General features: G+C 35.6%; 16 protein-coding genes across 16 annotated transcripts; 7 read left to right on the plus strand and 9 right to left on the minus strand.

The window, feature by feature from the left end:
• Positions 1-6: 6 nt before the first annotated feature.
• On the minus strand, positions 7-507 carry C9374_009613 (uncharacterized protein; the record flags this gene model as incomplete). Its single annotated transcript, XM_044699820.1, has 2 exons — positions 7-156; positions 253-507. 2 exons carry the CDS (start codon positions 505-507, stop codon positions 7-9), a joined length of 405 nt encoding a protein of 134 aa, XP_044554930.1.
• Positions 508-647: 140 nt separating this feature from the next.
• C9374_009614 (uncharacterized protein) lies at positions 648-1116 on the minus strand (the record flags this gene model as incomplete). Its single annotated transcript, XM_044699821.1, has 2 exons — positions 648-797; positions 880-1116. The coding sequence occupies 2 exons, from the start codon at positions 1114-1116 to the stop codon at positions 648-650; spliced, it is 387 nt and encodes a 128-aa protein (XP_044554931.1).
• A 198-nt stretch (positions 1117-1314) lies between these two features.
• Positions 1315-2691, minus strand: C9374_009615 (uncharacterized protein; the record flags this gene model as incomplete). The annotated part of the gene is made up of 1 exon (XM_044699822.1): positions 1315-2691. The coding sequence occupies one exon, from the start codon at positions 2689-2691 to the stop codon at positions 1315-1317; it is 1377 nt and encodes a 458-aa protein (XP_044554932.1).
• Positions 2692-3192: 501 nt separating this feature from the next.
• Positions 3193-5309, plus strand: C9374_009616 (uncharacterized protein; the record flags this gene model as incomplete). Its single annotated transcript, XM_044699823.1, has 2 exons — positions 3193-4456; positions 4654-5309. The coding sequence occupies 2 exons, from the start codon at positions 3193-3195 to the stop codon at positions 5307-5309; spliced, it is 1920 nt and encodes a 639-aa protein (XP_044554933.1).
• Positions 5310-6015: 706 nt separating this feature from the next.
• C9374_009617 (uncharacterized protein) lies at positions 6016-8261 on the plus strand (the record flags this gene model as incomplete). The annotated part of the gene is made up of 3 exons (XM_044699824.1): positions 6016-6267; positions 6361-7445; positions 7538-8261. 3 exons carry the CDS (start codon positions 6016-6018, stop codon positions 8259-8261), a joined length of 2061 nt encoding a protein of 686 aa, XP_044554934.1.
• Positions 8262-8270: 9 nt separating this feature from the next.
• On the minus strand, positions 8271-9674 carry C9374_009618 (uncharacterized protein; the record flags this gene model as incomplete). The annotated part of the gene is made up of 2 exons (XM_044699825.1): positions 8271-8618; positions 8673-9674. The coding sequence occupies 2 exons, from the start codon at positions 9672-9674 to the stop codon at positions 8271-8273; spliced, it is 1350 nt and encodes a 449-aa protein (XP_044554935.1).
• Positions 9675-9900: 226 nt separating this feature from the next.
• Positions 9901-10554, minus strand: C9374_009619 (uncharacterized protein; the record flags this gene model as incomplete). The annotated part of the gene is made up of 1 exon (XM_044699826.1): positions 9901-10554. One exon carries the CDS (start codon positions 10552-10554, stop codon positions 9901-9903), a length of 654 nt encoding a protein of 217 aa, XP_044554936.1.
• A 231-nt stretch (positions 10555-10785) lies between these two features.
• Positions 10786-13225, plus strand: C9374_009620 (uncharacterized protein; the record flags this gene model as incomplete). The annotated part of the gene is made up of 6 exons (XM_044699828.1): positions 10786-10990; positions 11034-11093; positions 11144-12303; positions 12356-12526; positions 12575-13018; positions 13061-13225. 6 exons carry the CDS (start codon positions 10786-10788, stop codon positions 13223-13225), a joined length of 2205 nt encoding a protein of 734 aa, XP_044554937.1.
• A 138-nt stretch (positions 13226-13363) lies between these two features.
• C9374_009621 (uncharacterized protein) lies at positions 13364-15383 on the plus strand (the record flags this gene model as incomplete). The annotated part of the gene is made up of 3 exons (XM_044699829.1): positions 13364-14462; positions 14506-14732; positions 14787-15383. 3 exons carry the CDS (start codon positions 13364-13366, stop codon positions 15381-15383), a joined length of 1923 nt encoding a protein of 640 aa, XP_044554938.1.
• Positions 15384-15583: 200 nt separating this feature from the next.
• C9374_009622 (uncharacterized protein) lies at positions 15584-15949 on the plus strand (the record flags this gene model as incomplete). Its single annotated transcript, XM_044699830.1, has 1 exon — positions 15584-15949. The coding sequence occupies one exon, from the start codon at positions 15584-15586 to the stop codon at positions 15947-15949; it is 366 nt and encodes a 121-aa protein (XP_044554939.1).
• Positions 15950-15962: 13 nt separating this feature from the next.
• C9374_009623 (uncharacterized protein) lies at positions 15963-16471 on the minus strand (the record flags this gene model as incomplete). The annotated part of the gene is made up of 2 exons (XM_044699831.1): positions 15963-16319; positions 16367-16471. The coding sequence occupies 2 exons, from the start codon at positions 16469-16471 to the stop codon at positions 15963-15965; spliced, it is 462 nt and encodes a 153-aa protein (XP_044554940.1).
• Positions 16472-16598: 127 nt separating this feature from the next.
• Positions 16599-17391, minus strand: C9374_009624 (uncharacterized protein; the record flags this gene model as incomplete). The annotated part of the gene is made up of 2 exons (XM_044699832.1): positions 16599-17022; positions 17207-17391. The coding sequence occupies 2 exons, from the start codon at positions 17389-17391 to the stop codon at positions 16599-16601; spliced, it is 609 nt and encodes a 202-aa protein (XP_044554941.1).
• Positions 17392-17575: 184 nt separating this feature from the next.
• On the plus strand, positions 17576-18514 carry C9374_009625 (uncharacterized protein; the record flags this gene model as incomplete). Its single annotated transcript, XM_044699833.1, has 1 exon — positions 17576-18514. The coding sequence occupies one exon, from the start codon at positions 17576-17578 to the stop codon at positions 18512-18514; it is 939 nt and encodes a 312-aa protein (XP_044554942.1).
• Positions 18515-18596: 82 nt separating this feature from the next.
• On the minus strand, positions 18597-20498 carry C9374_009626 (uncharacterized protein; the record flags this gene model as incomplete). Its single annotated transcript, XM_044699834.1, has 1 exon — positions 18597-20498. One exon carries the CDS (start codon positions 20496-20498, stop codon positions 18597-18599), a length of 1902 nt encoding a protein of 633 aa, XP_044554943.1.
• A 180-nt stretch (positions 20499-20678) lies between these two features.
• C9374_009627 (uncharacterized protein) lies at positions 20679-21198 on the plus strand (the record flags this gene model as incomplete). Its single annotated transcript, XM_044699835.1, has 3 exons — positions 20679-20831; positions 20919-20989; positions 21045-21198. 3 exons carry the CDS (start codon positions 20679-20681, stop codon positions 21196-21198), a joined length of 378 nt encoding a protein of 125 aa, XP_044554944.1.
• A 133-nt stretch (positions 21199-21331) lies between these two features.
• On the minus strand, positions 21332-26240 carry C9374_009628 (uncharacterized protein; the record flags this gene model as incomplete). The annotated part of the gene is made up of 3 exons (XM_044699836.1): positions 21332-22353; positions 22681-25354; positions 25665-26240. The coding sequence occupies 3 exons, from the start codon at positions 26238-26240 to the stop codon at positions 21332-21334; spliced, it is 4272 nt and encodes a 1423-aa protein (XP_044554945.1).
• Between the last annotated feature and the right edge of the window lie 613 nt (positions 26241-26853).

Genomic DNA, 26853 nt, shown 5'->3' on the forward strand with positions numbered 1-26853 from the left:
ATAATTTTAATTGTAGCTAGGTACAGAAGATATCATGATGATTGGAATAAGAATGCATACAAAAGTTAGAACCACAGATAATATCAATGAAATGACAAAAGCCATCAAGCTATACTTTGCATACTGTTGAGCCTTTTGATTAGGAGAGTTTCGGTACTATTGGAAGTTCGTTGCATTTTGAGATTTTAATTATTATTAATGATATTTTGGAATCCTGATTAGGAATTTGTTAATGTAATTACTACTACTTACCATCGCATAGTTCACTATCCATAAAATACCAAAGAAGAAGCCAATGACGAACATTAACATGGCAGTGTTGGCATCTTCTTCATTTACACCACTCGACGCATAATGAGTGGTTGCAACGGTTTGATGATACGCAGTTGTTTCGGAAGGTTGAACATAATATTGTGGCGTATAGACTTGTTGTTGGGTTGGGTATTGCTGAGGTGGTGGTTGTTGATAGAATTGTGATTGTCCAGTGTAGAGTGGTTGTTGTTCCATTTTCAATGATCGAACTTGTGTTGAGAGAGGAAGGCAAGGATAGCAGTACTCAAAGATTTTTTTGTTCCGTGTGTGGTGTCAAACTAAGAACGCGCAAGTTTATTTGAGCTGCAGAGAGTTGTTGGGATGATCACCCATGTTTAATGGGTTGAAACAGCCGCAGCCGTAACAATTATTGGCAAAACGATGGAAAACACAATCAATACAACAGCAAAAATCAAACTAATGATGAAAGCATAGAGACTGTATTTGGCAAATTGTTGAGCTCTATAATTTGGTGAGTTACGATACTGGAGTTCGGAGCAAAAGTGCGAATGATTAGAGAGATGGTTGTTATTAATTGGCCGTGAGAACAACTCTAGACTTACTTACCATTGCAAAATTCACAATCCATAAAAGACCAAAGAAAAATCCAATAACAAACATAATCATGGCAGTGTTTGCATCTTCTTCATTGGGCTCACGAGCTGCTGCCACTGTTGTGGTTTGTTGATAGGTGACCACTTGTTGATTCGGATCCACATAATAACCTTGTGGAGGATATTGCTGGGAAGGTGGTTGCTGTACGAATTGAGCTTGTCCTGTGTAGAGTGGTTGTTTTGCGTCCATGTTGGTGGTGTTAATATCAGACAGGTTTGGCTGTGAATATTTTGTTTGTTGTTCCTTGAGAATTGTCCATTTATTTCGTGAACAACGAGTGTTCCAAAAGCAAGCTTATTTGAAATTGAATGTTTTTAGAACGTAGTTGGACTGTTTCTGCAGGGTGTGTTGTAATTCGAATGTGAATCGTACTCAATGTTATACTCTCTAGTTTTTGTGATCCAATTCGAATATGTAATATTCAAAGAATGGAGAAAAGCCTAATCTTTGGTAGATCTGAATGCCCATGCCAGTAGCTTCCAACACAACCTTGTTGTATCCACGTCGATTGACTGCAATGTCCAACAAGGCAATCATGATAAACGTAGCATAACCCTTATTTCGATGTCCTTCGCGTGTGGCAACATGATTTATGGAGGCACATTCTTTACCCATCACCAATTCACCACAAGAAACAATCTCATAGCTGTTCGAGGAGGGACAAAACGCCTTTACACCAACAATGACCGTGTCATCATGTCTTGAAATTTCTTGTGTATAACTTTGTTTGACGAGGTCGGTGAGAGGTTTCGAAATTTGTGGAACTCCACAAAAAGCATCGCTTTGGCAAATCCAAAATTGAGAATATTCTTCAGGGGAAGAAATTTCAACAAGTTCGAATTTCAAATTCTGGTCTTCTGTATTTCTCGTGCTTTCTAAATGATGAAAATTGTTTCCATACAGTCTTGATTTTTCAAAATCACAATTTAGAAAATCCTTCATGAATTGCTTCTTTTCATAAAAATAAGAAGAAAGTTGATGTTTTTCAACAAGCATTGCCTTTTGCATGGTCACTCCAACATATGATTCTCTTGGAATTTTCATTTGCTCCAATAAATATTTCTTAATATTTTCACAACACGTTTCCTTAAATACGCGTTGAAGTTCTTCAGTTTCCGTTTCTGAATTTAGTGAAGAAATAAAAGGAAAATATAAATAGGCAGATCCAAATTGCAATCGTTCATGCATGTATGGACTGCTCAACAATGAATATTCTTTCATTGAGGTCAAATCAGTATTTGCTATATTAATCTTGGTGTAATAGAATTGAGGAGTGCCATTAATCATATCATTCCGAGATAAGGATCGTTCTTTGCATTCAAAAGTATAAGCAGAATATATTTCCTTGTAGAGCGAAAAATCATTGGGAGGAGTGATGGTACCATCATTGGAATCATTGTTCATGTTACTCGATGAAGAATTAACAGCAGCCGATGATGAAGAATTGAAAGGACACTGTTTCTCGTTACATTCAGGACAAAATTTAATAACACGATTCGAGGCAAATTCTGAGGCAAATAATGCCATATGTACAAGCCTTGAATGGCATCTTGTAAATTCAAAGAATGATTCAAGAATAATATTAATTTTCAAATTTGTTTCTTCATTCTCCATCAATTCATTCCGAATATTCTCTTTTGTTTCATTCGGAATCCCAATGAATGTAGTGCTGTTGCAACTTGAAGTGAGGCAACCACTCGCAAGGGAAGCATTGGTCCCTAGTGGGGTTGAAGCATGAGTATTGGAAGAGTTGAGAGGTTTCATAACTTTCGGAATGATGGACCCATTTGGATTTGTTGTTTCAATTTTTGAATTCAAAAACTGAAAAAACTTGTTGAACATCACACCTGCTGATCAATATTATCAGAATTCAGTGTTAATAGATAGCAGCCATCTGCTTCATAAACACTCCTCAAATTCTTAATGTTGACCCCCTATTGAAACTGCTCTAGGAACCAATATGGTGATGATTCACCTCACTTCCATTTTCAGTAACCAAGGAGAATAACTCAAAGTCTCCGAGAGATATACTCGTGTGTGTAAATTTCCATTGTCGTTTTTCACTTGGATTCACTTTTCAAATAAAAAAACTCAACTATTCAATACCATTGGGCAAAACTGTTGTGCCTTCCTACACGACGAAAACAGGAATTGATCAAAACTGAGACGTTTTCGCTTGTTGTGTTCCTCTCACTCCAACCACTGACACCATCACTCCATTCTCATCAGAATATTTCATCGACAGCAACTTTAACACCTATTCTCATGCTCTCAACCACTCTATGGATGAAATACTCCATCTGGTCTCTACCTATTAACAAGTCACCACTACAACAACTGACTCGAGACCGAGTGACAATTCTATTCTCACAACAACAACAACATTACTCCACAAGAAGATCATCTTTGCGATTATTTCCTTCTACACTTGTTTGCGCGTTCTTACTAATATTCACGTTACTCCTCTTCCTATCGCATCACTCCGAGCTATCCATTCAGGCATTTCCAATTTGGAAGAACTGTTCATTAGAGACTATTGATAACACGACCCCATTACTTTCATGTTCTTCCATTACCTTGCTCAATGAAACTACTCTCTACACTCGCTATGAATCAAGTGTTGAATTTTCATTGTTTTATCAATTTTTTGATACCAAAAGTTTTGAATTGTGCAATGAACCACAAATTTCAACATTATTTTCAAAATATAATATTGAGAGTTGTGAGAGTTTATATTGTCAAGATTTTCCAAAGCTCATTAATCGCACGTCTATGAATGGTTCAAATAGTATTGATAGTACTAATGGCATGGATTTATCAATATATGTGAAACAATATTTAAATGACACGTATGGTGTCACTTCTCAAAGAAGTCAACAACGAGTTGTGAGTGAATTTGCATACATGATGAATTATTGTCAATATTGTAAGAGATTTGATTTTGTAGAATTTCATAGAAACATGTCATTGCGATACAACTCTGCTTCGAACTCCTCCACTTGTTTCCAATATTCGAAAAAATCTGACACTTTTTGTAATTATGGACATTCGAATGCAATGACCAGATTGATGACAGGCGTGACCAATTCTGGCTCGTTGGTATCAATTCCTGATAATGATCTTCAAATACCACTTCTCTATGGAAATTCTCTCCTGATTCAACCCACCCTTAATGCATGGATGTGTTATTGTGGTAATTCCAAATATGGATTCAAATGTGATTACTTTTCCACAACTTTTATTGGATTTACCTTTCAAGCCTATCCAGTGATTGCATTTGTATTACCACTCTGTTTAATTCTTGTAATGATCATTAGTGTCATTATTCCATCGTTTTATAGAGGAATTTTGAAGGTAAAGGATCACATGAAACATCGAATGGTTAAATTCTATCGAGGATTCTATGACGAATTCTTTACATTGAATTGGTTGGCATATATTTGTATTGTACTTCACTTGGTATTCTTATCTTTGGAGAATTTATTTGCTTTGGCAACGAGTTCAATGTTTCAATTGAAATCAACGATGGGTAAGTTTGAAGTGTTGTTTTCATATATAAGTGAGATATTCAACAACATTTATCATCATCTCGTTCATCATGTTGGTTTATTATTATTCCATTCTACTATAACTATTATATTTTGTAACTACTAACACTAATTTCAAATCTCAACTCATTTTCAATCATGGTAAATACTTAAAATCACACATTACCACACCTAATAGGATCTGGATTTTTTAGAGCCATACACTTGTTATGGATTTTTACCGCTCTCTTTTCCACTTTTGTGATTTGGTTCAACTTGTTGATGGGTGTGAACAAGTCATCGAAAAGTGCAAATCGTTCCAGTAGCAGCACGAGTGGAATTATTGTATTGCATCCTGCACTCAAAGTTCTAGTTCTAGTATTTGCTGCACTTTTTATTTTACTTTTAATTTTGCCCATTGTTTATATTGCCATTCCATCCATTGCCAAGATTTTCAATTTGACCTTCTTTTCTTTAAGTCTTGCTATTACCGTTCTATTTGTGAGTGGATTTTTTATATTTGGAGCTAGACTCTATCTATTATTGAGAAAGGCAAATCATCTCTCCATCTTTCAAATCAAATTTACAAGAGCCATCATGTTTTTAATGTTTGCAGCAGCACTCGTGTTCATTGAAATGATTTTAATCATGATTGAATATGGAGCTGGACAAGTGGTATTAGGATTGTTTTATCGATCTGTGAATTTCAATACTTTGGATGTTTCGTGTTGTTTGGTCACCTTAGGAATGATTTACTTGTTTACACCTTTCGATGATTTGAAGCAGTTGTATTGCGGTGCATGTTTGAAAAGGTGGAACGATCGGAAGGAAGTAAAACAGGAACAAAATTTGTAGAACATTTGTGTGTTCTTATTCATCCACACGTGTGTAGCGTCTTGCATGGGTGTTGATTAAAATGAGAAGTGTGAATTGTGTGAACGTACCAACAGTTCAAGCCTCTCTTCAATTGTTGTGAATGTCGAGCTCTCCTAGCTCAGTTCGGTAGAGCGTTGGACTTTTAATCCAACGGTCGTGGGTTCGAGCCCCACGGAGAGCGAAAGAAATTTTTTGACTGGATACAATGTTTGTAGTGTTGTTGTGTTCCGGGATCAACCAAACTACCATTCTCAAGATCGTGTGAAAGGATGGGGCTTTTCGAAGATGTTGTAGCACCCAGAGATATTGAGGCAATACTTGATCCTTGAACAAGAGATGAAAGGAAGAGTGTTTTTTTGTGAATATCAAAGCTTTGATTCGTTGTGATCATAGAGACTTGTTCCGCCAATTCGAAGTTGCGTTTCATTTTCTTTGCCAACGGTTCTCAAGAACACAAGAAGTTTTTTTTATGCTCGAATCTGCATATAGACACAACGCAGCAGGAAAACCTGAATTTTGGGTGGGTGTATTCGATAATAAACGTTGTGCGATAAGTTTTGTGCAGTAGTGAGATATTTACAAGCCGAACGTTAGATGTGGTTGCTTCCTCGCAGGCACACCGGAAGCAAAGGAGTGCAGCAACCCCTGCCTAGTGGACCATAGTCCAAGGAAAACCACAAAAAAAATGACAAGCCTTGTTGCTCGGACCCTAGCACAATCATCACGCAAGCCTATGCGCTACGTGTTGCAAGAGGAATTGTTGAGTATTGTTAAATCGGAAATCTCTTCTGGACAATTACTAGACTCCTCCCAACCATTACAACATTTAGCCATCAACAAGAGAAGCAGTGAAGCTATTTATTATTCGGCACAAGAAGGAGGACAATTTTATAAAATTGTATTTTCTGGTCTTGATGAGAATGGTCATTACAAAAAGGTAGGTGGTTTTGATGAATGGAGAATTTTTAAATTTATCGTGGAATCTTTCAATCTTCCAATCATGATTACCCCATAAATCATCGGAATATAGACCATCCAACCCGATATGAAATATCCATCAATTAATCAAATTCATTTGAACAAAGCAGGAAATAGACTTTTATTAATCGGAGAGCACGACATCAATGTTATGAGTGTTCCTGGATTTACATCAAGTGAAGCAGATGTTATTTCTTCCACTACGATATTTTCCTTCTCTTTATTATCTTCTGTTTTAGAAAATTCGAACACAATTTTGAAGGCGTGCTGGCATCCACACAGTGATGATCATATTGTAGTTTTGGATTCTATGAATATGCTAAGAATTATTCAAGCGACCTCTGGGAAAATTGACGAGATTCTTTTACTCGAGGACCGTTCAGAAAAAGTCCTTTCGTTTACATTTGGATCAAGAAGATCCTGGGAGAGATTTTCTATATTTTACGTATCTACCTTCAAAGAATCATACAGGTTATGGGTACTTTGCCCGATTGTTCCTGAAGGGTGTATTGTTTCTCAAGAATTCTTGGATGATATTATCGACGAGTGTGAAAGCGAGTCAGAGACCACAATGGTCATGAACTATCTCCCAGGAATTATTAACTATGCTATTGAATCTGCAGGCCATGAACAAGAAATTGTACTCAAGCCCAATGCTAAGGATAGAGCATTCTTTACTGGAAAAAGCATCTCTATAGATTGTGAAACTGATTTTAGCTCATATATTGCAGATATGACTAGCTTAAACGTTTACAAATCATTTCCAACTTGCTTTGCTTGCGTAGAAAATACTGGAACCATTAGACTTTTTGTTGTGTCTGATAATATCAAACCAAAATGGAATTTACAGTCAAAGTTTGCGTCTCCATCATCTCCACTTAAATCTAAGTTATATTCTCCAATTTCACACACTATTAGTGTTATTCCTCTTGATAGAATTGTACTTCCTAGAGTTTCGAGGCCATGGCTTGTACCTCATCCAACATCATCACAAATATTTTATTGTGTGCATGATGGTGGATGTCATGAAGTTATTTTCCCTTTTATTTCGCATATTGAGAAGACCTTTTCTGGTTTAGAGCAAGAGCAATCAGAGAACGACAAGACCACTGTGTTACCTTTATTTAAATCTCAAAAGTAAGTGCTTTGTTATTTGATCGCACAATGTGGTAATGTAATATTGAAACCTTAAAAATTTCACTTGGCCAATCTATGACAATTCAATGAAGACTGGAATATCCAAAAGGTTTTGCTATCTTGGAAGACTTGATTAATGGAACATCGATCTTTTACATTGAGAGTAGATCGAAAAATGTATTACTCTCTTCTGGTAGTGTTTTTAACTTTACAACAGATGAAACAGATAGTACACAACAGAAGGACAGCAAGAAATATGCCATAGATACATTCCAAAAATCGCTTGAAGAAGTAACGAACGAGCTCTACAATAGAAATATGGACGTAAAAAGTAAGGAAGCTACCTTACTTTTAGTCCACAATACGCAGTGTTATGATGTTGCTATTACGCTTTTTGAACAAAAGCTTCTTTCTCTCTCAAAACGATATCATAATCAGCAACAAGCTGTGCAAATGTTGGCGAAAAAAGATTCTCAATGCAAACAACTACAGTATGACATTCACACAAAGTATGAAAATGCGCTAAACAAAGCTAAAGAGCTGCACAAACGACTCGAAAAATGCTACAACATTTTATTCCATGAACAGCTTAGCAAGGAAGAAAAAGAATTTATGAACGATATCAAGCAAAAATCAAAGGTAGTTGACACCTATTCGTCAAGAATTGAGAACTTAAAACATCAAATAGATTCTTACACACCTTATGAACCAACAGGCAAAACATACTCTCCAGAGGTAATCGAGAAAGTGAAAAAATACCTAAAGAAGACTGAAGAAATTTTGGAAAGCACCAAGCAGCATTTGGAAGAAATCTAAAATGAAAATTTAATGGTTTTTGTTTTTCTTTACAAGAATTACGTCACCTAATTTAACTTTTTGGCCTTTGTGAATATTGAAAGCAAGGTTATCTTCTTCATTGCTTTCAAAAATAAGTATAATTGTGCTTCCAAGCTTGAAGTATCCCATTTCCTCTCCTTTTTCGATAGAGAGACCACCCTGCACATAGTTTCGTGAGAGCACCACAATCTCTTCTCCTTGTTCAGGATCTTTGATATGTTCTTCTTTTGTCTTTTTATCCAAAGTATCAACTTTTTCAGACGACCGTTGAGGGATGGTAGTTGAAGGATTTTGAGTCTTCTTTTTTCTTGGCCGTTTTACGTTGGTTCGTAACGACTATTAAATGTGATAATATATTCCCCATTCATTGTTGAAAAAAGTAAAACTTACATTATCAAAATTCACAACAAATGATCCCACATTTAAAGCTCCCACAATGACATAATGCATATTTCCGTAAGCCCATTTTCCGTTTAAAACAACTCTTTCGTTTTGAGTAAACAAGTTGGGATATCTATTGAGATATAAGGGCATTACAGGGTATAGTTTTCCATAAATATGTTTTCGTGATTCAATGGTCATGTCACATGGACTGTGAAACCGGTGGTAGTCTCCTGGTGCCAAGTATAATACACAGTAGTGCAATTTCTTTTTCTGTTTTGTGCTTTGCGGCGTTGAGGCAATGTCATCTTGTGAGATAACATTGTCAATGATTGGCTCCGTAAAATCATCACCAACAATAATTTCATCATCTGTTTGTTTACAATAACCACCTCTGTTGTTTGATGTTGGAATTTGATAATGGTCAAAATACTGACTTGACCGTGTGTTAGTAGTCTTTTCTTTTTGTAAAAGCTCTTGCATGGAATAAGTAATTCCTTTGACTTGTGGTAAGAAAACATGTTCATAGGTTTCATCCAATTCATCTAATTCCACACAGAGAGTACCAAATCGAGCTACCGTTCCATCCACTGGGCTCACCATCTCAGCGTGAAGATAGTCTCGTTCTGCCTCGTTCACCTCTGTTTCATCCAAATCAAATTTTTGCAGCGTCTTTCTCTTGTGTTGTACACTCAATGACGGTCTTGCTGAAGGCTTTAGCTTTCGGGAGAAAAAGTCTTGAATACTTGAGTATTCCTCGAGAGGTTTTTCAATTTCTTGCATATTTACGGAATACATCCACCCGTAAACATTGTAGATGAGAGGTCTGAGTAATTCTGGATGAATTTCTGTACTACCAATATTGCCCCAGCATCGTGATATGAAATTTGTTGGAATGGCTTTTGATAGTAATTGAAGAAACGTTTGTTTTTGTTTTCCTTCTATCCGTTCCGTATCATCTCCATCGTTGATCAATATTTCATGATGGTCATCCACAGAGACAGACGCCATGATACCTGTATGTGATGATGTAATTACAAATTATTAATTAATAATGGATGATGATTACGTGGGATGGTTCAAAACCAACTAGCCCAACAACAATAACGTCAGCTAAATTTATGAATTTTTTTGATGCCCTCAAGCAATCTTTTTTACTTTTTTGCTGGAACAAACAGCAGGGAAATTCAGGATCACTGTCAGGTTTAGAGTGACATTGTAACAACGTCGTAGACTTCTAGAATAAATCGTCGAGGTTTTTGTTTTCAATTTCATCATCTTGCCCATCTCCAAAAAAGTCATCATTGGCATGTGGATTTCGACTCTTTTTTGTGAAAAGGTTGTCGTATGACTTTTCTTCAGCTTCTTTTTTACGTCTTTCATATTCTTCTTTTTCTTTCTTTGCTCGTTCCTTCGATTGGAGTTTTTGTTTTTCTCTTTCATTCTTGTCTCTATTCGCTTTCTCTTTTTCAAGGTCCACTTCCTTTTCAACTTGAGTTTTGTTTAATCTATTCACAATTTCCTTATTCTTTTGAATGACAATATGACGGACAGCCTTTCTATCAAAAAATCCAACTTCTCCGGTGTCCATATCTCCTGTCTTTTTTAAATTTGATGCCATTGTGTAGATCACTTTAACTTGTGGTTCTTTCTTTCCTTGAATTGAATTATATTTTGTTAGTTGTGCTAAATCTTCAACAACTTCCTTCGGAATGTCGTTGATGGTTTGGCCAGACTTTAATCTCAAATAGACGTGAGCAGAACTGAAATTATCTACATGGAACCAAACATCCTCTGGCCATGAATACTTGATCAAATCTTCGTTTTCAAATTTATCACGGCCCATGTAAACCGTGTAAGTAGGATCAATGCAAGTGAAGAAGTACACCATTTTTTAATCGATTTAAAATTAATTTAAAAAAATGCATTGATGATTGGAATGGCTATGTGCTGATGCTATGATATGTTCCATCGTTGTCATGATGACACAATCTTGATGATACAACGATGGAACATATCATAGCATCAGATTCACGGTTTCATGAATTTAAAAATTTGAAAATTTGGTAGCTGTAAAAATGGGTTTATTGAAAAATAAACAAATTGTGGTAGCTGTAAAAAAATGTCCAAAGATATTATTGCTGAGAGTGTACAGGACGTAAAGGAATTGTTCGCTGAAGGCGTTCAAGATGTAAGAGGAAAATTTGTGGGGGGTATCAATATGATGAACAAAGCTACAAACATTCTCAAAAAGAAGATTAAATCAGAGGTCGGAATTGCCAAAGAAGTAAACAGGAAAGTGATCAGCATATTTACAGGACGAGAAAGTAAGTATATACGGCTTAACACTGGTATCTTAAGTTTCTGCAGAAAATTTGGAACACCCATCAGCAATTAATTTCTCTGATGATGATTTTGACCCTGAAGAATGTAAGAGTTTTATTCTTTTAATCTTGATCGTTTTATTTATTTTTCCTTAGATACGGACACGTTGTTTTCAAGAACGGAACACAAGAACATCGAAATTAATTGGCTCTCAGGTCTACATATGGAACAAACAAAAGCAAAGGAGAAGCTGAAACAGCTTGTTGCTGAAAATTATACTCAATTTATTGAGGCTTCAAGAGAGGTTTCCAATTTTATGGATGTCGACTTGATAGAAATAGGTAATTTGGTTAGCACAATGAAAAACATGCTGTCTCAAATAGAAAGTGTTGACTTGTCCCTAGCGGGAAAGAATTTAAAATGTTCCTTTACAAGTATAGATTTTGAAAATTTGAGAGAGGTGGAAGACTCTTTGCTTCCACAGCTAGAATTACTTACTTCTCAACTAATGTTCACTAAAGCTTATGAACTGGTTCAGCTTATTGAAAAGAAGTTAGAATCCGATGAAAGGCTAATAACTGACCTTAGTTACAGATTAACTCGTCAGCATTTAACAAAAACTTTTCACAAAAAGAAGCACGAATTGGGGAACAAAATTGCTGATGCTGTAGAGAATGGTTATTTCTCACAACAGGATATTGCTCTGTTGGAAGTTTTACTCGGTACAGAAACAGCAATTACAACCTATTTAGGAGGAAAGAACATTTTGATTACAGAGGTTTTACGTAAAACTGAATGTAGCGGAAACATAGAAGATTATACAACCAGAGCATCCAAGCACATCTTCAAAATTATCAGAAAAGTTTCCAAAGAATTTAAGCAATTGTTTAAAGAAGCATCAAATACGTCATTCCTTATAGAATGGTCATTTATGGTCCTGGATCAATTCATTTCTACAGTTAAAGTGCAAATCCTTGGTCCTGCTGATTTTGAAATTGCTACAAAATGTATCAGCTCAATCCTAAAACAAGGAGACTTGTTAGAAAATAAGGGAATGATTGTATCTTTTCATTTGCATAAATTATTGCTCCCAGATGTAGAGCAGTTGATGAGAAAGAGATGTATTGAAATTAGAGAAGAAATTTCGGCGATAGCATCTACTGAACTTTGGCATCCTTTCACCATTTCCTCTGATGAGTTTATATGTACCCTTCCCGAACAAGTTTCAAAACTCAAAGTCGGCAAAAGTTGTGTTACATTCTTTGAACGATTGAAATCCTTTCTTGCTCACTGCAGCATAATTGTATCATCATATGTAAGTACTAACATACTTTTCAGATCTATGATGCTCATGAATGAAACAATAGTCTTTTGATTTAGTTACTCTTTGCATATCAGACCTATTTGAAACAATTCTGTCGAAATTATATACTGTTGGAGTTTCGAAGAGAACAAGTGAAAAACAATTCTTCATCATTCTCTCTAGCGTTAAGTTTATTTTGGGAGGAATACTAGAAGAAATATCAGCCATGGTTCAAGTAAGTAAGGTTCGAACATGAATTTACAAACTGTTGACCGTCTTTAAGTTGTTGTTCAACCAAAATTCATCGGTAGAAGTAACTGTGCTAAAAGAAAAATTGCACGGAGTCGATACAAAGCTGCTACGAAAATATTGTTCAGTTCTTGCACAGACTGTAGTGAATGATAAAATTGGCTGGAATTCATTTTACAAGACGTCTCTAGAAATTAATACTGGCGGAATAACTAAAAACTTTAAACATGTTCTTCTTTATTTCTCCAAGCTCGCCACATATATCTCTAACAACTTTGAAGAAAACACCCTAGAAATTATGCGTATGGTTGTAGCATCAATGGTTGAACAAATAGTAGATCCTGAAAGCATGATCGTACATTGGATTTCCGAAATACCAGAAACAAGCGACAAATGGGTGAAAGTTTTGAATCAGTTCCTTTTGGACATTACATTCTTTAAGAATGCAATGAAGAATTTAGATTTTTTTGAAACACCAGTAAGTTTACTTTTTCGTGACAGATTTTTTATGCTTTCAAAGACTGAACAGCAAGTTTGTGCTTTTATTGATTCCTTGCGCAGCAAGTGCAACCAACCAGAGAAAATAATGAATGACAAGGTAGTTCAAGAACAAGTGGAAGCTTCAATCAAGGATGATGAACACCTTTCTCGTGCCATTGCTATTTGTAAAGACTTACACCACTAAATTCCTGCTCAAGGACAACAAGAATTATTTTCATTCTCTTCAGAATTGACCAGAACACCCGAAGTGATCGCGGACAACTCGTTTATTGATGCCGACTGTTTGGCGCCTTTAGTAATCGTTTGTTCTACAACAAAAAAAATGCACTCTAGCTATTTCCTTAATCTTAGATCATCTCGCCCAAGGAAGAACGATGAAGAGCAAGATGAAAATATATTGGTAGAGGTTTCAAAGGACGGAACAAGAAATGTTATTATTACGGGTAAAGCGCAAGATTCGGAGGAGGTTGCTCTAGGAGAAGATGTTCAAGCAATCGATATTCCTTTACCCGACGAAGATCAAACTGAAGAACGTTGCCAGAATCCAAGATCACTGCAGGAAATTTCTAAACAGAGAGAATTGCAACAACAACGGTTGGAAACGATCGAGCGTGATTACTTGCGTCTTAGAGAGAGAAACTCTCTTACGGTCGTTGCAGATGCTTCACGAAACGTTAATTTGAAAAGCTCGCTGTCTTCCTACAGAACGGTAAAATTTAATGACACAATAGAGGATCACCTCGAAATCAAGGATGCACCCAAGGTTGCATTTCAAGATACGAATCAAGTGGAAAAACGAGTTCAGGATATGATCAAAGAAGTTAAATTAGATGATGATAACGAAAGTATCATTTCTGAAGAAGAATCAAAACCAGATTACGAACACTTTTATAACAATCCTGAAACCAACAATGAGCAGTTAGATGAAGCAGAAGAGGGAAAAGAATATAATTGGAATGACGTTAGTGATACACTGACTGTCGTTTCTGAAGTCTCGGAGTTTTATCAGGACTTTAAGAACATCAACCAAGAGAAGGCTGAAAAGAAAAAAATCACAGTACCTTTACCATTTTCATTTGAAGAGAGAGAATCCATGAAACCAAAAGGTATTCATAGAAGAAAAATGGAAGAGTATATCGGAAAGATAAAATTGGAAGAGGAACATCATTTAAACAAAAGATTTAAGGCCAACCCAGTTCCCAAGACTACTAAACAAGCATTGTATAATTCCATTAAGATGAGAACTGAATATCAATTGACACTTCAAAAGAAAGCCCTTAAAGAGATGACCAAAAGTATTGTCAAGCCTTTTTATTTTGCTGAAAGAGACAGGAAGAGATTGAAGGAAATTGAAAAAGAAAGGATTCAAAAAAAGGAATCTGAAATTCAGGAACACACAAGACACTTTAAGGCAAACCCAGGTTAGTATTAGTTACAGTTACCCTTTATTAACAAGTCTTTCAGTGCCGTCTCACACTTTTAAGCTAATGTTCGCTTCAAAACTTGAAGCGGAAGCAAGACGAAGAAATAACCGAGTCAAAGAACGATCAGAACATTTGCTACGGTCCTCTTCGCTTCCACCTCGAATGGAAATGTGGAAAAAAGTTTCTGCCAATCAAGAGAAAAGCATACCACACAACCCGTTGGATGATGAGCTTACACACAAACCCAAGATTAATCACAATGTTCCAGTAAGTTTTTGAATTGAATTACAATGACCTTTGACATGATCTTGTAATTACAAGGATTTTGAGGTGAAGCAAAGAGAATTCCAAGAAACTCTTTACCTTGCAAAAAGAACAAAAAAGCCAACAGTTCCAAGGCCATTTAAATTCCACAATTCAATGAGTGAAAGGGATCTGAAGCGCATTGCAGGAGAGGTTGGAATTGATGATGATTTTATCTCAACCTATTCCAAACTAGACAACACTCGAAACGACTGTCCAAAGCGACCATCTTCAGCTGTTTGCAAGTCCTCAAAAAAGCCGTTAGATACAAACGCCAACAAACTAAGGAACGACCTTATAAAAAAGCAAATTTCGGAGAGAGAAGAACGAAAGAAACAGCTGGACAATATACGACGGCAACAGGAAAAACAGCAGAATCGGATATCAAAGCAAGTAATTCCAAACATCGAACAACCGTCACGTCGTACATATCAAACAACTAGCTCAGCTACCAATGAAAAAAGAACCTCATCACCAACTGCTCCCTACCATACACAACCCTATCTGTTTGAAACAAGTTTGAAGAAAAAAGTTAGGGAGAAAGTATTGGAAGATTTAAAACAAGTGTTGGAAGAAAATGGCACGTCCTATTTGTTGTCACGATTCCTCGATTGATTGATCACTACTAGAACATGGTCTAAACGTCATGTTTTCAACAATTTACAATGCTCAAAGAATACATAAAAGGGCGTGTAAGACATTACCCATGTCAGCTTCAATGAACCAGGTCACTGCCCACGAAGAAGGTAAAACAATTGTTCTTCAAACTGTACTTTGTTAATAAAGCTGCTGCCCGCATTTCCACAACTGAAAAAATGCAAAACAACTCTCAAGCAGAACAACGAATTCGCACACTCTATCGCTGGTTGAACCCACAACAGACAGCACAATTTTTCTCTTCTGATTCTGTTCGTGTTGGCTCCGACAACGCAAAAGAAACCTCTACAAAAGAAGCTTCATTGTTTCCGAGCAAAGAAGAAATTTTGGAGCGCGCTAAATTGATCGAACAGAACAGATTGGATGATGAAGAGTTGTACAAGTTTAGTTGTCAATTCGGGCCCGTGAGTAAACTAACAAGAGATAAAAAAATAGATCTGTTGAAATTAATAGAAAATAGTGGCATTGATTTACCATCGGAGTATAAAATGTATCTTGATGATCTGATTGAGAATAATGATTAATTTATGACATAAGTTAGAGAAAGTTGACATCATCGGATTCACCACATCGAAGCTTTTTACCGAAAACTCTTCCTACAAAGAACACAAAAGTTCCAATACAAACGAACAACGAATGAAGGAATGGTGCAACAGCACACCAAGCCATTGTTTTGGTAGTATCGACAAGATTAACGATCATAATGACTGATCCCGAAATCACTCCTCCAAAAACAATAAATAGACCAAAGAAAAGCCAGCCTCTCGCAAAATAAACAACTTTCACATCATGTTCATGATCTGTCTCCAAAAACAAGTTATCTTTTGGAACAATATTGACTAAAACAAAGCCGATGGCACAAATGATGCTCGGAATCCAATTTACAAAGTTTGACTGGGAGAGATTGTAATAATTTTAATTATTTGTGATGAGAAACCAACCTCGGAATTTGGTATTAATTGACTATCTAGAAGACATAGCCAGGCCACTGCCAAAAGGAAGCCAGTCGCATAAGCAAAAGTTGTTTGTGGAACCTTGATTTGCATTTTTTTGAAATGAATTGGAATGAAATTGGAATGAAATTGGGAGTGTTACCTCGAGTTTCCACTTGCCAATTCCTTTTTACAGCATGTGAAATAATTTAATTTTAATGAAGAATTTCGAGTTAATATCTTAGATTTCTCGTTTCACTTCGAACCATCTTCTCAAATAATATACTTGTACACCGCTCAAGCAAACAAGTAAAAAGATGGAAAAGATGTTATAGTATGTCACTCTTTCATTGGTTGCCTCACAAATATTTCTATGAGTAGCCTCTCTTGAGCGGAATTCTTGCTGCTCGTTTTGAATATGGCTTAATCCTTCCGACAATTTCATAATTGTTTGTTCAATTGGGTTTAATTGATCCAGTTTGGCAATATTAGCATCCACAAAATCACCAACAGAAATATGGAACGATACAGTCTTTGGTGTGAGAGTAGAAATCTTGTTTGAGAAACAAAATTTGTAAATTCCTCTCTTTTCTGCATTGACAGAAAACTTTCCTTCAGATTCTCTTTCTTGTTGATGCAAAATTTCTCCGTCAGGATCAAAAACACTGTTGTTGTTGATTTGGTTTCAAAAGTTGGAGGTACAATGATTGTTGATGAAATGATCAAAATTAATATTATTAATCATCATCACCACATTAAAAACAACCCGATCAAGATTAATATTATTAAAACCATTTCAAAATATATTCCGTCAGGTTGAATGGCATCACAAAAGACGTATGTACATACACTAAATCAACGTCCAAAAATCCTCCCTTGATGACTTGGAACTTTAAAGACAATTTTGATGGTTTATCAATGCTTTCAAAGAAGCATCTTTCTTCTGCTGGATCTAGAGTGTATGTCAAGCCATGAACAAATCCGATGCTTGCTGTAAACATAATCAGCAGCAATCCGACCACACAGTATTTCATGATGATTAATTTTTTAGTGGTGTTGAGATGAGTTGTCATCAAAGTACACGTGTTGATTTTGTTGGAATTATTGCAGCCCAGTAAGAGACTCTTCCAATGAGTACAACGTTGTTGCTGCAACAATTCTCTGTTAACAACAATTCGGTCCAATGTCGGGCTCATGAGATGTAAAAAAAAGGAAAAAATGTCTTGCTGCAAGGCTCAATCATCATCGTTGGGTGGTTTATTATTTTTCGGAGGCTTGGCTCTTGCCACTGTGTGGATGGGCAGAAACAAGAAGAGCGTTAATAATGAAAAGAAGGAACCAGAAACTACGATTGAATCCTATATTTCTTTTGTAAAAGAAAGAGTTGAAATTGTTGCAGGAAAATTAGGAATTCCGAGCAATGAAATCTTCCAATTGCTTCCTCACTTGAAAGAAACTCCCACTACTGATGCGTTTGTCAAGACCAATCTTCCTCTTTCTCAATTCATAGATCATACCATATTGAAAGCAAACGCAAAAAAGAGTGAGGTAGAGCAATTATGTCAAGAGGCTCTCACTCATAATTTTGCTGCTGTTTGTGTTAATGCTGCAAACGTTGCATTGTGCAAAAAATTATTGGAAACCTCAAATGTAAAGATTGCTTCTGTGGTTGGATTTCCATTAGGTGCAACCACTGTTGAAAGTAAGGTTTTTGAAACTCGACAAGCCATCGATCTTGGAGCTCATGAAATTGACATGGTCATTAACATTGGAAAATTATTAGATGGAGATTATCAATATATTTACGATGAACTCAAACGTATGGCTGATGCTTGTATTGAGAAGGGAGCTGTTCTGAAAGTAATTTTGGAATGTTGTTTGTTGAATAAGGATTTGATTGCTGATGCTTCCATCATGTGTATGTTAGCTAAATGCCATTATGTGAAAACTAGCACTGGATTCAGCACCTCAGGAGCAAAATTAGAAGATTGCAAGTTGATGAAGGCAGTAGTTGGCAACGTTGGTCTTGTGAAGGCCGCTGGAGGTATTAGAGACAAAGAAACAGCAATGAAGTTTATTGATGAGGCCAAGATTTCAAGAATTGGTACTTCGAGCGGAGCTGCCATCATCGGTGGCACAAAAGCCACAGGATATTAGAAACCAAGGAGCATACTAATTAAACAATAATGAATCTTCTCACGTTAATACTGAGCTAGACAAAATCTTGATGATGCAAAATTTATTTCATACTTTGTTTTTGAACCTCTAATCTGAGTTTATAGCACACATCCCACTTGTCGAGAGATAGTACATGGTTGGCAATATGTTGCGAATTCAACATTAATTTGATATTTTGTGGCATGCAAAAGCCTCCAAGAACTCCCTTAATAGGAGCATAAAATGGAAAGCTCTGTTGAATTTTTGAGAAAATCTCAAAACCCTTTGCCAGATCTTGTCGTTTTAGTAGTAAATTACCGAGCTCAAACATCAAGTTAACATCCCTAATGCCGCAACCTGACTCATGATTAACGGCTGAGTACAGTAGTGATTCTTGTTGCAAAAGCTCAACTTCACCAACATAACCAAACTGTGAAGAAATGATATATTCAAGAAATGGTTCAAGGTAAGTGCCTTTGACTTGTGGACGCAGACTTGAAAGCTCATCCCTAAAGTTTTTCTTGTCCAAGCAAGAATAGTCATGTTGAGCGAGGATTAATGTTGTTCGTAATTGGTTAATGTTCACATTGTTCTCAATCTCGTCCACAACAGGATAGAGTAATCGAGTCCTCAAGGGAGAATTTCTTGAAATATCACCCATCATGAGTAATATCGCACCACAAGGTATAAATGAAAGATGACCATTTCCATAAAATTCTGATCTTAGAAAATTCATGAGTGATTGGCTTGATTTCATTTCATCCAGAGAAATAACTCGATCATTGATCAATTTCAAGAGAAGAGCACTCAAGAAAAAGGATTCTGCATGTTCATGAGGATTTTCAAATCTATTCTCTATTTTTTGCATGTATTCTTTTTCCTCTTGAGATGGTTCAATTCCTCTTTCAATGTTTTGGAGAACTTTGCTCACTCTTTGCTCAAAATGATCTTTCACACGTTGAAAGAAATTGGATCTCTCTTGCAACAATTGAAGAGTTTTTTCCAAATCATTCTTTGAGATGGGTAAAGATAATTCATAGGCAATTTTTAACAATGAAGAGAGAGTATTGGTATGTGTGGTTGAGAGTAACCATCTTTTTTCATCATTCACAATATTTTCAATGGTATCTTCGTTTCTAACAAGTAAATTCGTTGGAGTGATAAAACCATTGCTCAATAAAGCGGTTACTGCACGTTCGATCTTTTTTCTTTGTTCTGAATTTAGATGAGCAGAATTAATCTCTCGCAGATTGTGATCACATTTTACAACCAAGTACATAATCGACAATACTTCATGCAACATGTTTGAAGAATTTTCCATTTCATTCATCTCTTGATTTCTATTATTATACTTTTCCATTGTTTTCATTAAAATATCCAACAAGGTATCCAAAGCTCCAGATTGTACCATCATGTGTATCCCATCTCTGTTATTTAGTTTCAACCATTTCATAATATTTTGAATCACTATAGGATTGACTTGTTCCTTTTCTTGTAGTACTTGATTTAAATAAAAGCCAAGCGATTCACCACCTGTAATCATGGAAGATGGAGTTTTTAAAAAATAATAGAGCATGAGCGTTCCAAAGAGAGAGCCTACCACGAGACATCCTTTCCAAATGTTAGAAAATTCCCGATAATGATTCTTTTTCATCAATTGATAAAATTGAATTTCATTATGTTTCATTTGTTCTTGTACATTGGATGGTATTTTAATATTCGGAAGTAATGATTCACTTGATGATGCATGATCTACAGCACTTGTTTTTGCCGCCATTGATAATTCTTCATTCCGAGTTTTCTTTTGAATTGTTGATGATGAATAATGATAACAAGATCCAAAATGATCACCCCTGAGAGGTAACCGTAATGTGCATGATTTGTTGAACAAGAATGAATGTGTCTCTACTCCGAATTTCCGAATGGTTGATGGATGTTTCATGGACGAGAGATTCCATAATACCCTCTTGTTGCTGCTTGCCATTTTTTATGAGAACAGTTGTGGAAAGCAATTGTTCTTCATCAAATGAAGTGATGATTGTGGTGTCTTTGAAACATGTCCAGTACTGGACATGAGGAGGATGGTGTTTTTATGCAACTTTGAAAAATTCATAAAAATCTTCAAAAACACACGTGTTCTATCGCTTCAACCTTCAAAAAAAAAATGTCACCAAGACGATCTCTGACCATTCTTCTAGTGTTCATGATCCTCATTGCAGTCATGACTGCATCATCAACATTTGGAAATGTGAGAACCATGGGAGGAGCTGATAGACCTAATGATTTCCGAGACCAAAAAGATATTGCTAGAATTGAAGTATGTGTTCAAAATTATTTTTAGGAAAGATCTTGTCAATGATGACAATCGATACTATTTTATAATATTTTTCGATTTCACAAATAGACATGTGTCGGACCATGTTTGAGTAAATATCCTGGACCAAAAGAATTTATTTCTAAAAATTCAATGAAAATGTGAGTTTATTTTGAAAATCCAAATTATTATATTTCAAAACATTGAAATTTAAAGGGCTGGATTGCAAGTACTCTTCATTGGTGAATATCCAAAATTATACATTTATGGAGGAGATCAAGAAACAAAACAAGAAATTGATATTAGACAAAAATCAGCTGAAGAAATTGAAAAGATTCTTTTATCTGTTGGATGTCAATATAGACAATAATCAACATGTTGTTGTTGCGGCATGCTCATTTGAACAACAGAATTACATTGTTCAAAATAAATTTTACAAAATCATTCGACAAGAGTCTTCTTAATTCGAGTGGTACCTAGAGATGAATCACATCATCGCCAACTCAAAAACTATTATGACCAATACTTTGTAATTCTGTCTGAGTATTGTTGGTTGCTTTTGAAGAGTTACGAGTGTTGGACAAGTCCAAAGGTTGACCTTCCTCTTGATTCTTATTAGCACTTGTTCCTTGTTCCTTATTCGTACCCCGATTCTTGAAAAATGTCTTTCGATCCGTCGTCATTTTCAATCGTTGATAATAATCAGGATAGACCAAATATTTCATTCCATAAAATAATAAATCAAAGGCAAGGGGTGTGATCACACACAAAATGTGAATAATCCAAAACTTGGCTGATTGTACAGCCATATACCAAACATAATACATGTTGGATGTTGAGATGACCATTGGAATTCCAGAATAACTGAAATTAAATCCATAAAAAGTCAAAAATGAGAATGCCATGCATAAATGATGCACAATGGTGAAATGTTCCATTTCAAAATAACATTTCAAATTCACGACACAAAACACAGAGGATGTAACGAGAATGGACATGACCCAAATACCATCTTCTTGTCCATTGGTTAAAATATTCGATTGTCTTGCATACAATGCAAAGAAGAAAATAATAGTGGCGTGAATGACTGCTCCAAGAATCCATTTGATAAAAGTATACCAATTGAAAATATTTTCAATTCTCAAATTAGAATAGAGAACAGGTCCAATTTCTGCATCTTCTAAATATTCTTCATGAATGTCCTTTTCCATTAAACCAAAGACAAATGGATTCAATAATGTAAATAGTAAATTATAAAATGTTAATACATAAGAGTCAATAATGGTTTGTCCAGAATACATGGTATAGAATGTAAAGTAAATTTGAACAAAGGTAATGACAATATTCTTATAGAAAGAGTATTGAATGAATTGAGCAGAACGTTTGAATGAATATCGTCCATGTGCTACAAGTAAACGTTTCAACATGTAGAATTTCGGAATGGCATAATCAGAGGCTAACTTGGCTTGAGAACCTTCTTTACCCATGACACCGACTCCTACTTTGGCTTTTTGAATCATTGGTACTGTTATTGTTGTTGTAGAAATGGTAGAAATGATTGATAGTAGTAGTGTTAGTAGTAGTACATTGGTTGTAGTAGAAATGGTAGAAATGATTGATAGTAGTAGTAGTGTTAGTACATTGGTTGTTGTAGTTGTTGTAGTCATATCATTGGTATGATAACAATAATTGTTGATTTACCCATGTACAAATGTAGTGCATTCGAATCGTTGTAGGATAAAAAATGGATCCAACATTGAAAATTTTGAAAAAAAAATGAAAAACAAATCCACATAAACACACACAAGGTCACTCGATATATATACACACACACACACACACTCACACTTACCATCATTAGCACCATCTCCAATAGCTAAACCATTCTTTCCCAACTTCTTCTTTGCCAATTCTACGAGCATGGACTTTTGTTTTGGAGTTGCTCGACAACAAATCACAGTCTTACACTTCTTAATGAGTTTGATAAAGAATTTCTGAGAGAGTGGTTCCATACAATGAGTGAATGCATGTCCATCAATGACCAAGGCAACATGTTTGGCTTTGAAAGAATCCAATTGAGCAATGGCTTGTAAATAACTTTCAATTCCCTTTGCACTTGCTTGATCACTCACAACTTTGATATAACGATCGGAATCTGGAATTCTTGACTCTGGATCTCCATCCAAAGTAAAGAGTTGTGAATCTTCATCTAAAAAACTGGACATGGTTGCAATATTCACAGCAGTTTCTCTCTTATCTCCTGTTAATAACCATAATTGTAATCCTGCTTGTAAGAAAAATCGAATGGTTTCTGGAACTTTGGGTTGAAGCTTATCTTCAATACCTGAAGCACCTGTAATGAAGAGATTTTTCTCAATGTCTTTTTCAGCTTGCTCGATGGCTTGTTCTCTTGTTTTGGTAAGGAGTGATTTTGCAGCATTGTATCGAGTGATCCATTCACTAAATTCATGATGAGAAATAAATTTGTAAGCCAATAATAAGGTTCGAAGTCCATCCTTTGCAAAATCTAAAATATGTTCATCTAATTTGGGTTTTAAAAGTTTAGAATTGGATGGATCAATGAATGGAAAGAGAAAACTATCAGCACCTTTGGTATAACAAACAATAATTCCTTCTGGGTCATTGACATCGGATACATTGAATTGTTGTTTGGCAATCTTTTTAAAGACTGGAAAATCATTCAAAAAGTCTTGTGGAATTTTAAAGAAGGTGGACATTCGTTTACGATCAGGAGTGAATGGAATTTCACTCAATCTCTCAAAACTATATTCCTTATCAAATACGGAAACGATGGTTCTCTTCTCAGAGAAGGATTTGAGTATAAAATCATTATTCACAGCACCCAATACCAATGCCACTTCATCCACACTTTCACCTTCAAAGAATTTTCTTGTACAAGCACCTGTGTTTGAATCGGTACTACCATGCAATGGTTTCTCACGTACAGCCACATTATGACACAAGGACAATAGTAAGAATGTGTTCATTCCCAGAAAGAATTCATTCTCAGAAGAGATGGACAATTTTCGATCGGAAATGAGAGAATCAATTTCAGATTGAGGTAAATGAAAGATAATATCTTGATTGGTAGAATGGATACCAGTATTTCCATTATTATTGATACCATGGTTCATTGTAGTAGTATGGTCCATCGTAGTAGAAGTGGTAGTCGTAGTATTATTATTATTCATTGTAGTAGTAGTAGTATTATTATTATTCATAGTATGGTTCATACCCTGTTGTTGTTGTTGTTGCATGACTAATACTCCATGTTTTTTCATCAAATGATAATCTTTCAATTGATTCAATACTCGACCAATATGACCCTTGGTTTGATAATCATCATGAACATAATCATTACCAATACAACACTTGTTGAATACCATCGAGTTCTCAGTCAATGTTCCAGTCTTGTCTGAAAAGATGATATCAATTTGAGATAAATCTGCATTCAAATCACTCGAAATGGAAACTGAATTCATGAATACCTTCTTATCAGGATCATGTGGATGAGTATCATAGATGGCCATTTGATTGTCCATTGTAATGAACCATGCTTGAATCATTTTCACAAATTCCAAAGAAACAAACAATGAAACTGGAATCAACAAATTCAATAAAATGAAATAGGTTAAAATGGAGAGCACAATATAGCCAGCATCGGTGGATTGAATTTTTGGCTTTCCAGTGTAGGCATAACGACGAGCATTGACAAATTCTTCATAACCTCCCAATCCAACAAAAATCAAACAGAAAATAATTTGCAAAACGAATAAAGCTCCAATAAAGTAATTCAACATCTTGTTCACAAAACTGAACTTGACTTTGGCCTTTTGCATATTTTTCATAATCTTGGTATCAGGACCAGTATAAATGACAATTCCATAAATGTATTGAGTGGCTCTTAAAATAGATCCTTTCAATAACAAGTTGGCATGAGAGAGTGGAATTTCTGGTCCCATTCCTTCTACTTTGATAGAACCTTTGAATTTGTAAAGTTCTTCATTAGGAGGTTGGCAATCAATAATTCCTTTCATTGAAGAGAGTTTGTCTGGAGTGTTAAACGTATGAAGACCTTTTGGACAATTTCTAGTTTTCAAATTTGTTTCACCATCCAAATTTGCAGTTTCAATATTACAACTTCCATCTTCTAAATTCGATGTAATTAATAATATATCTGCTGGAAAGGCATAATCTTCAGAGACTTTGACAATATCACCCACACGAACATCACACGTATCTACTCTCTTGAATTCATTGTCTTTCAACACGTACGCACTCATTTTGTTCACTTTTCGATCACTCAAATAACGCAGAAAATCTTCACCTCCTTCTCTGACCATATTCACACCTAAAATAAATATCACTGGGAGAACACTTGTGACTGGATTCGTTGGACTGACACCTGGAACCAATGCAAAGATCATGACAATGATAAAGTAAATGTTACCAATTTTTTTCATTTGAAATAATGGATTGAGGATTAAAAAGTTCCACCAAGTGTACTAATTGAAAAATTTAAGATCCATATATGTGTGTGTGTGTGAAATGCAGATGGGATGTTTCAGAAAGGTTATTTGTGTGTGTGTTAACAATGAACATGTCGTATTTAAAGATATCAAAGTATTTAATAGAGTATTTGATAGAGTATTTGATAAAGATGTCATGATAAAGTATTTGATAAAGTATTTGATAAAGTATATATACATGTCAGAATAAAGAAGTTGATCAAGTATATATATCATCATAAACATTTGAATAGTTGATCATCATGAATCAACAACACACAAATACTGACATACACAATGAACATACCTTGGTCGTACTGATATAATTCGATGGAAATCGTGGTCTCTTAATTCCCAAAAACCATTTCTTTGTTTCCTTACTATTGGAATCCCAATCATTGATGGAGAGTTTATACTTTTCATCGTCATGGTCGTCATCAACATGACCACCAGCACCTCCTCCTCCAGCACCATTTTCATTTTTACCATGTTGAACAGCATCTGAGGGTGGTGTTTGTACAGTGGTAACAGCAGCAGCATCGGAGTGGTTATGATCTTCCAATTCATGATGATTTTCAATGATTGATGTTGAAGAAGTATTAGTTGTTGATTGTAAATGAGTATTGTTATTATTAGTATTTCCAACCACAACATTCTCTTTTTGATGATTCGAATCAATCATGATGGTTTGAGAAGGATCATTCTCAATGGAAGAGGACGGAATACGAATCAATGAAGGTGATACAATAGGAGGAGATGTGAGAGTTCCACTCTGAGTTTCTTGCTGTTGTGGTTTGAAAGGTAAATAGGGAATTTCATGTTGTTGGCCATCCGTCAGCACCCTCTCGGATTCAAAAGGAAGTGGTTGCTGATTGTGGCTCATTTTTTATGGAGAAAAAATTTAATGAATTTTAAAATTCAGCAACCTTTGATGATGACGAGGTTCGAGGAGAGCAAGGACACAGTGTGTTATGAGTACAATGTATGTTTCTTTGTTGTTGTTGATAATGGAAAGAATTTGTTCTGACTCTCAGAAGAATCGGTAATTTGGATATCGAAAATTGTCGTGATATGGAAAAATGTCAATTGTCAATCAAGGTTGATCTTGTTGTTGAACGTTTCAATACTCAGATAACGAGAGACAATAGCCGTTGTGGTGGAGTTTTATGAGAAGCAATGATGATGACCAGAGAAGAGTGGTTCTCTGTTTTTTTTACGAGCTTGTGTCGACGTTCACGCTTTGGTTCATCGAACAGTGAAATTGCATTTGGAAGGGGTGATGAAAGTTGTAACGGCTAAAAGGAACAACATTGTTTGGTTGTTTGTTCCATGATTATGTTCATACATTGCCAATGACCACCTTCTATGATAATCGCTGAATCTATTTCTTCTCGTTGCCAAATTCTATTGTCCGTTATTGTATTCTGGCTTCCGTCAGAATGTATCAAGTCAGATTTGGAAGACAGCTTCATGGCAAAACGAAACTAAGGGAGTCA

This window comes from Naegleria lovaniensis, assembly GCF_003324165.1.
Source record: "Naegleria lovaniensis strain ATCC 30569 chromosome Unknown tig003, whole genome shotgun sequence".
Taxonomy (NCBI): domain Eukaryota; phylum Heterolobosea; class Eutetramitea; order Acrasida; family Naegleriidae; genus Naegleria; species Naegleria lovaniensis.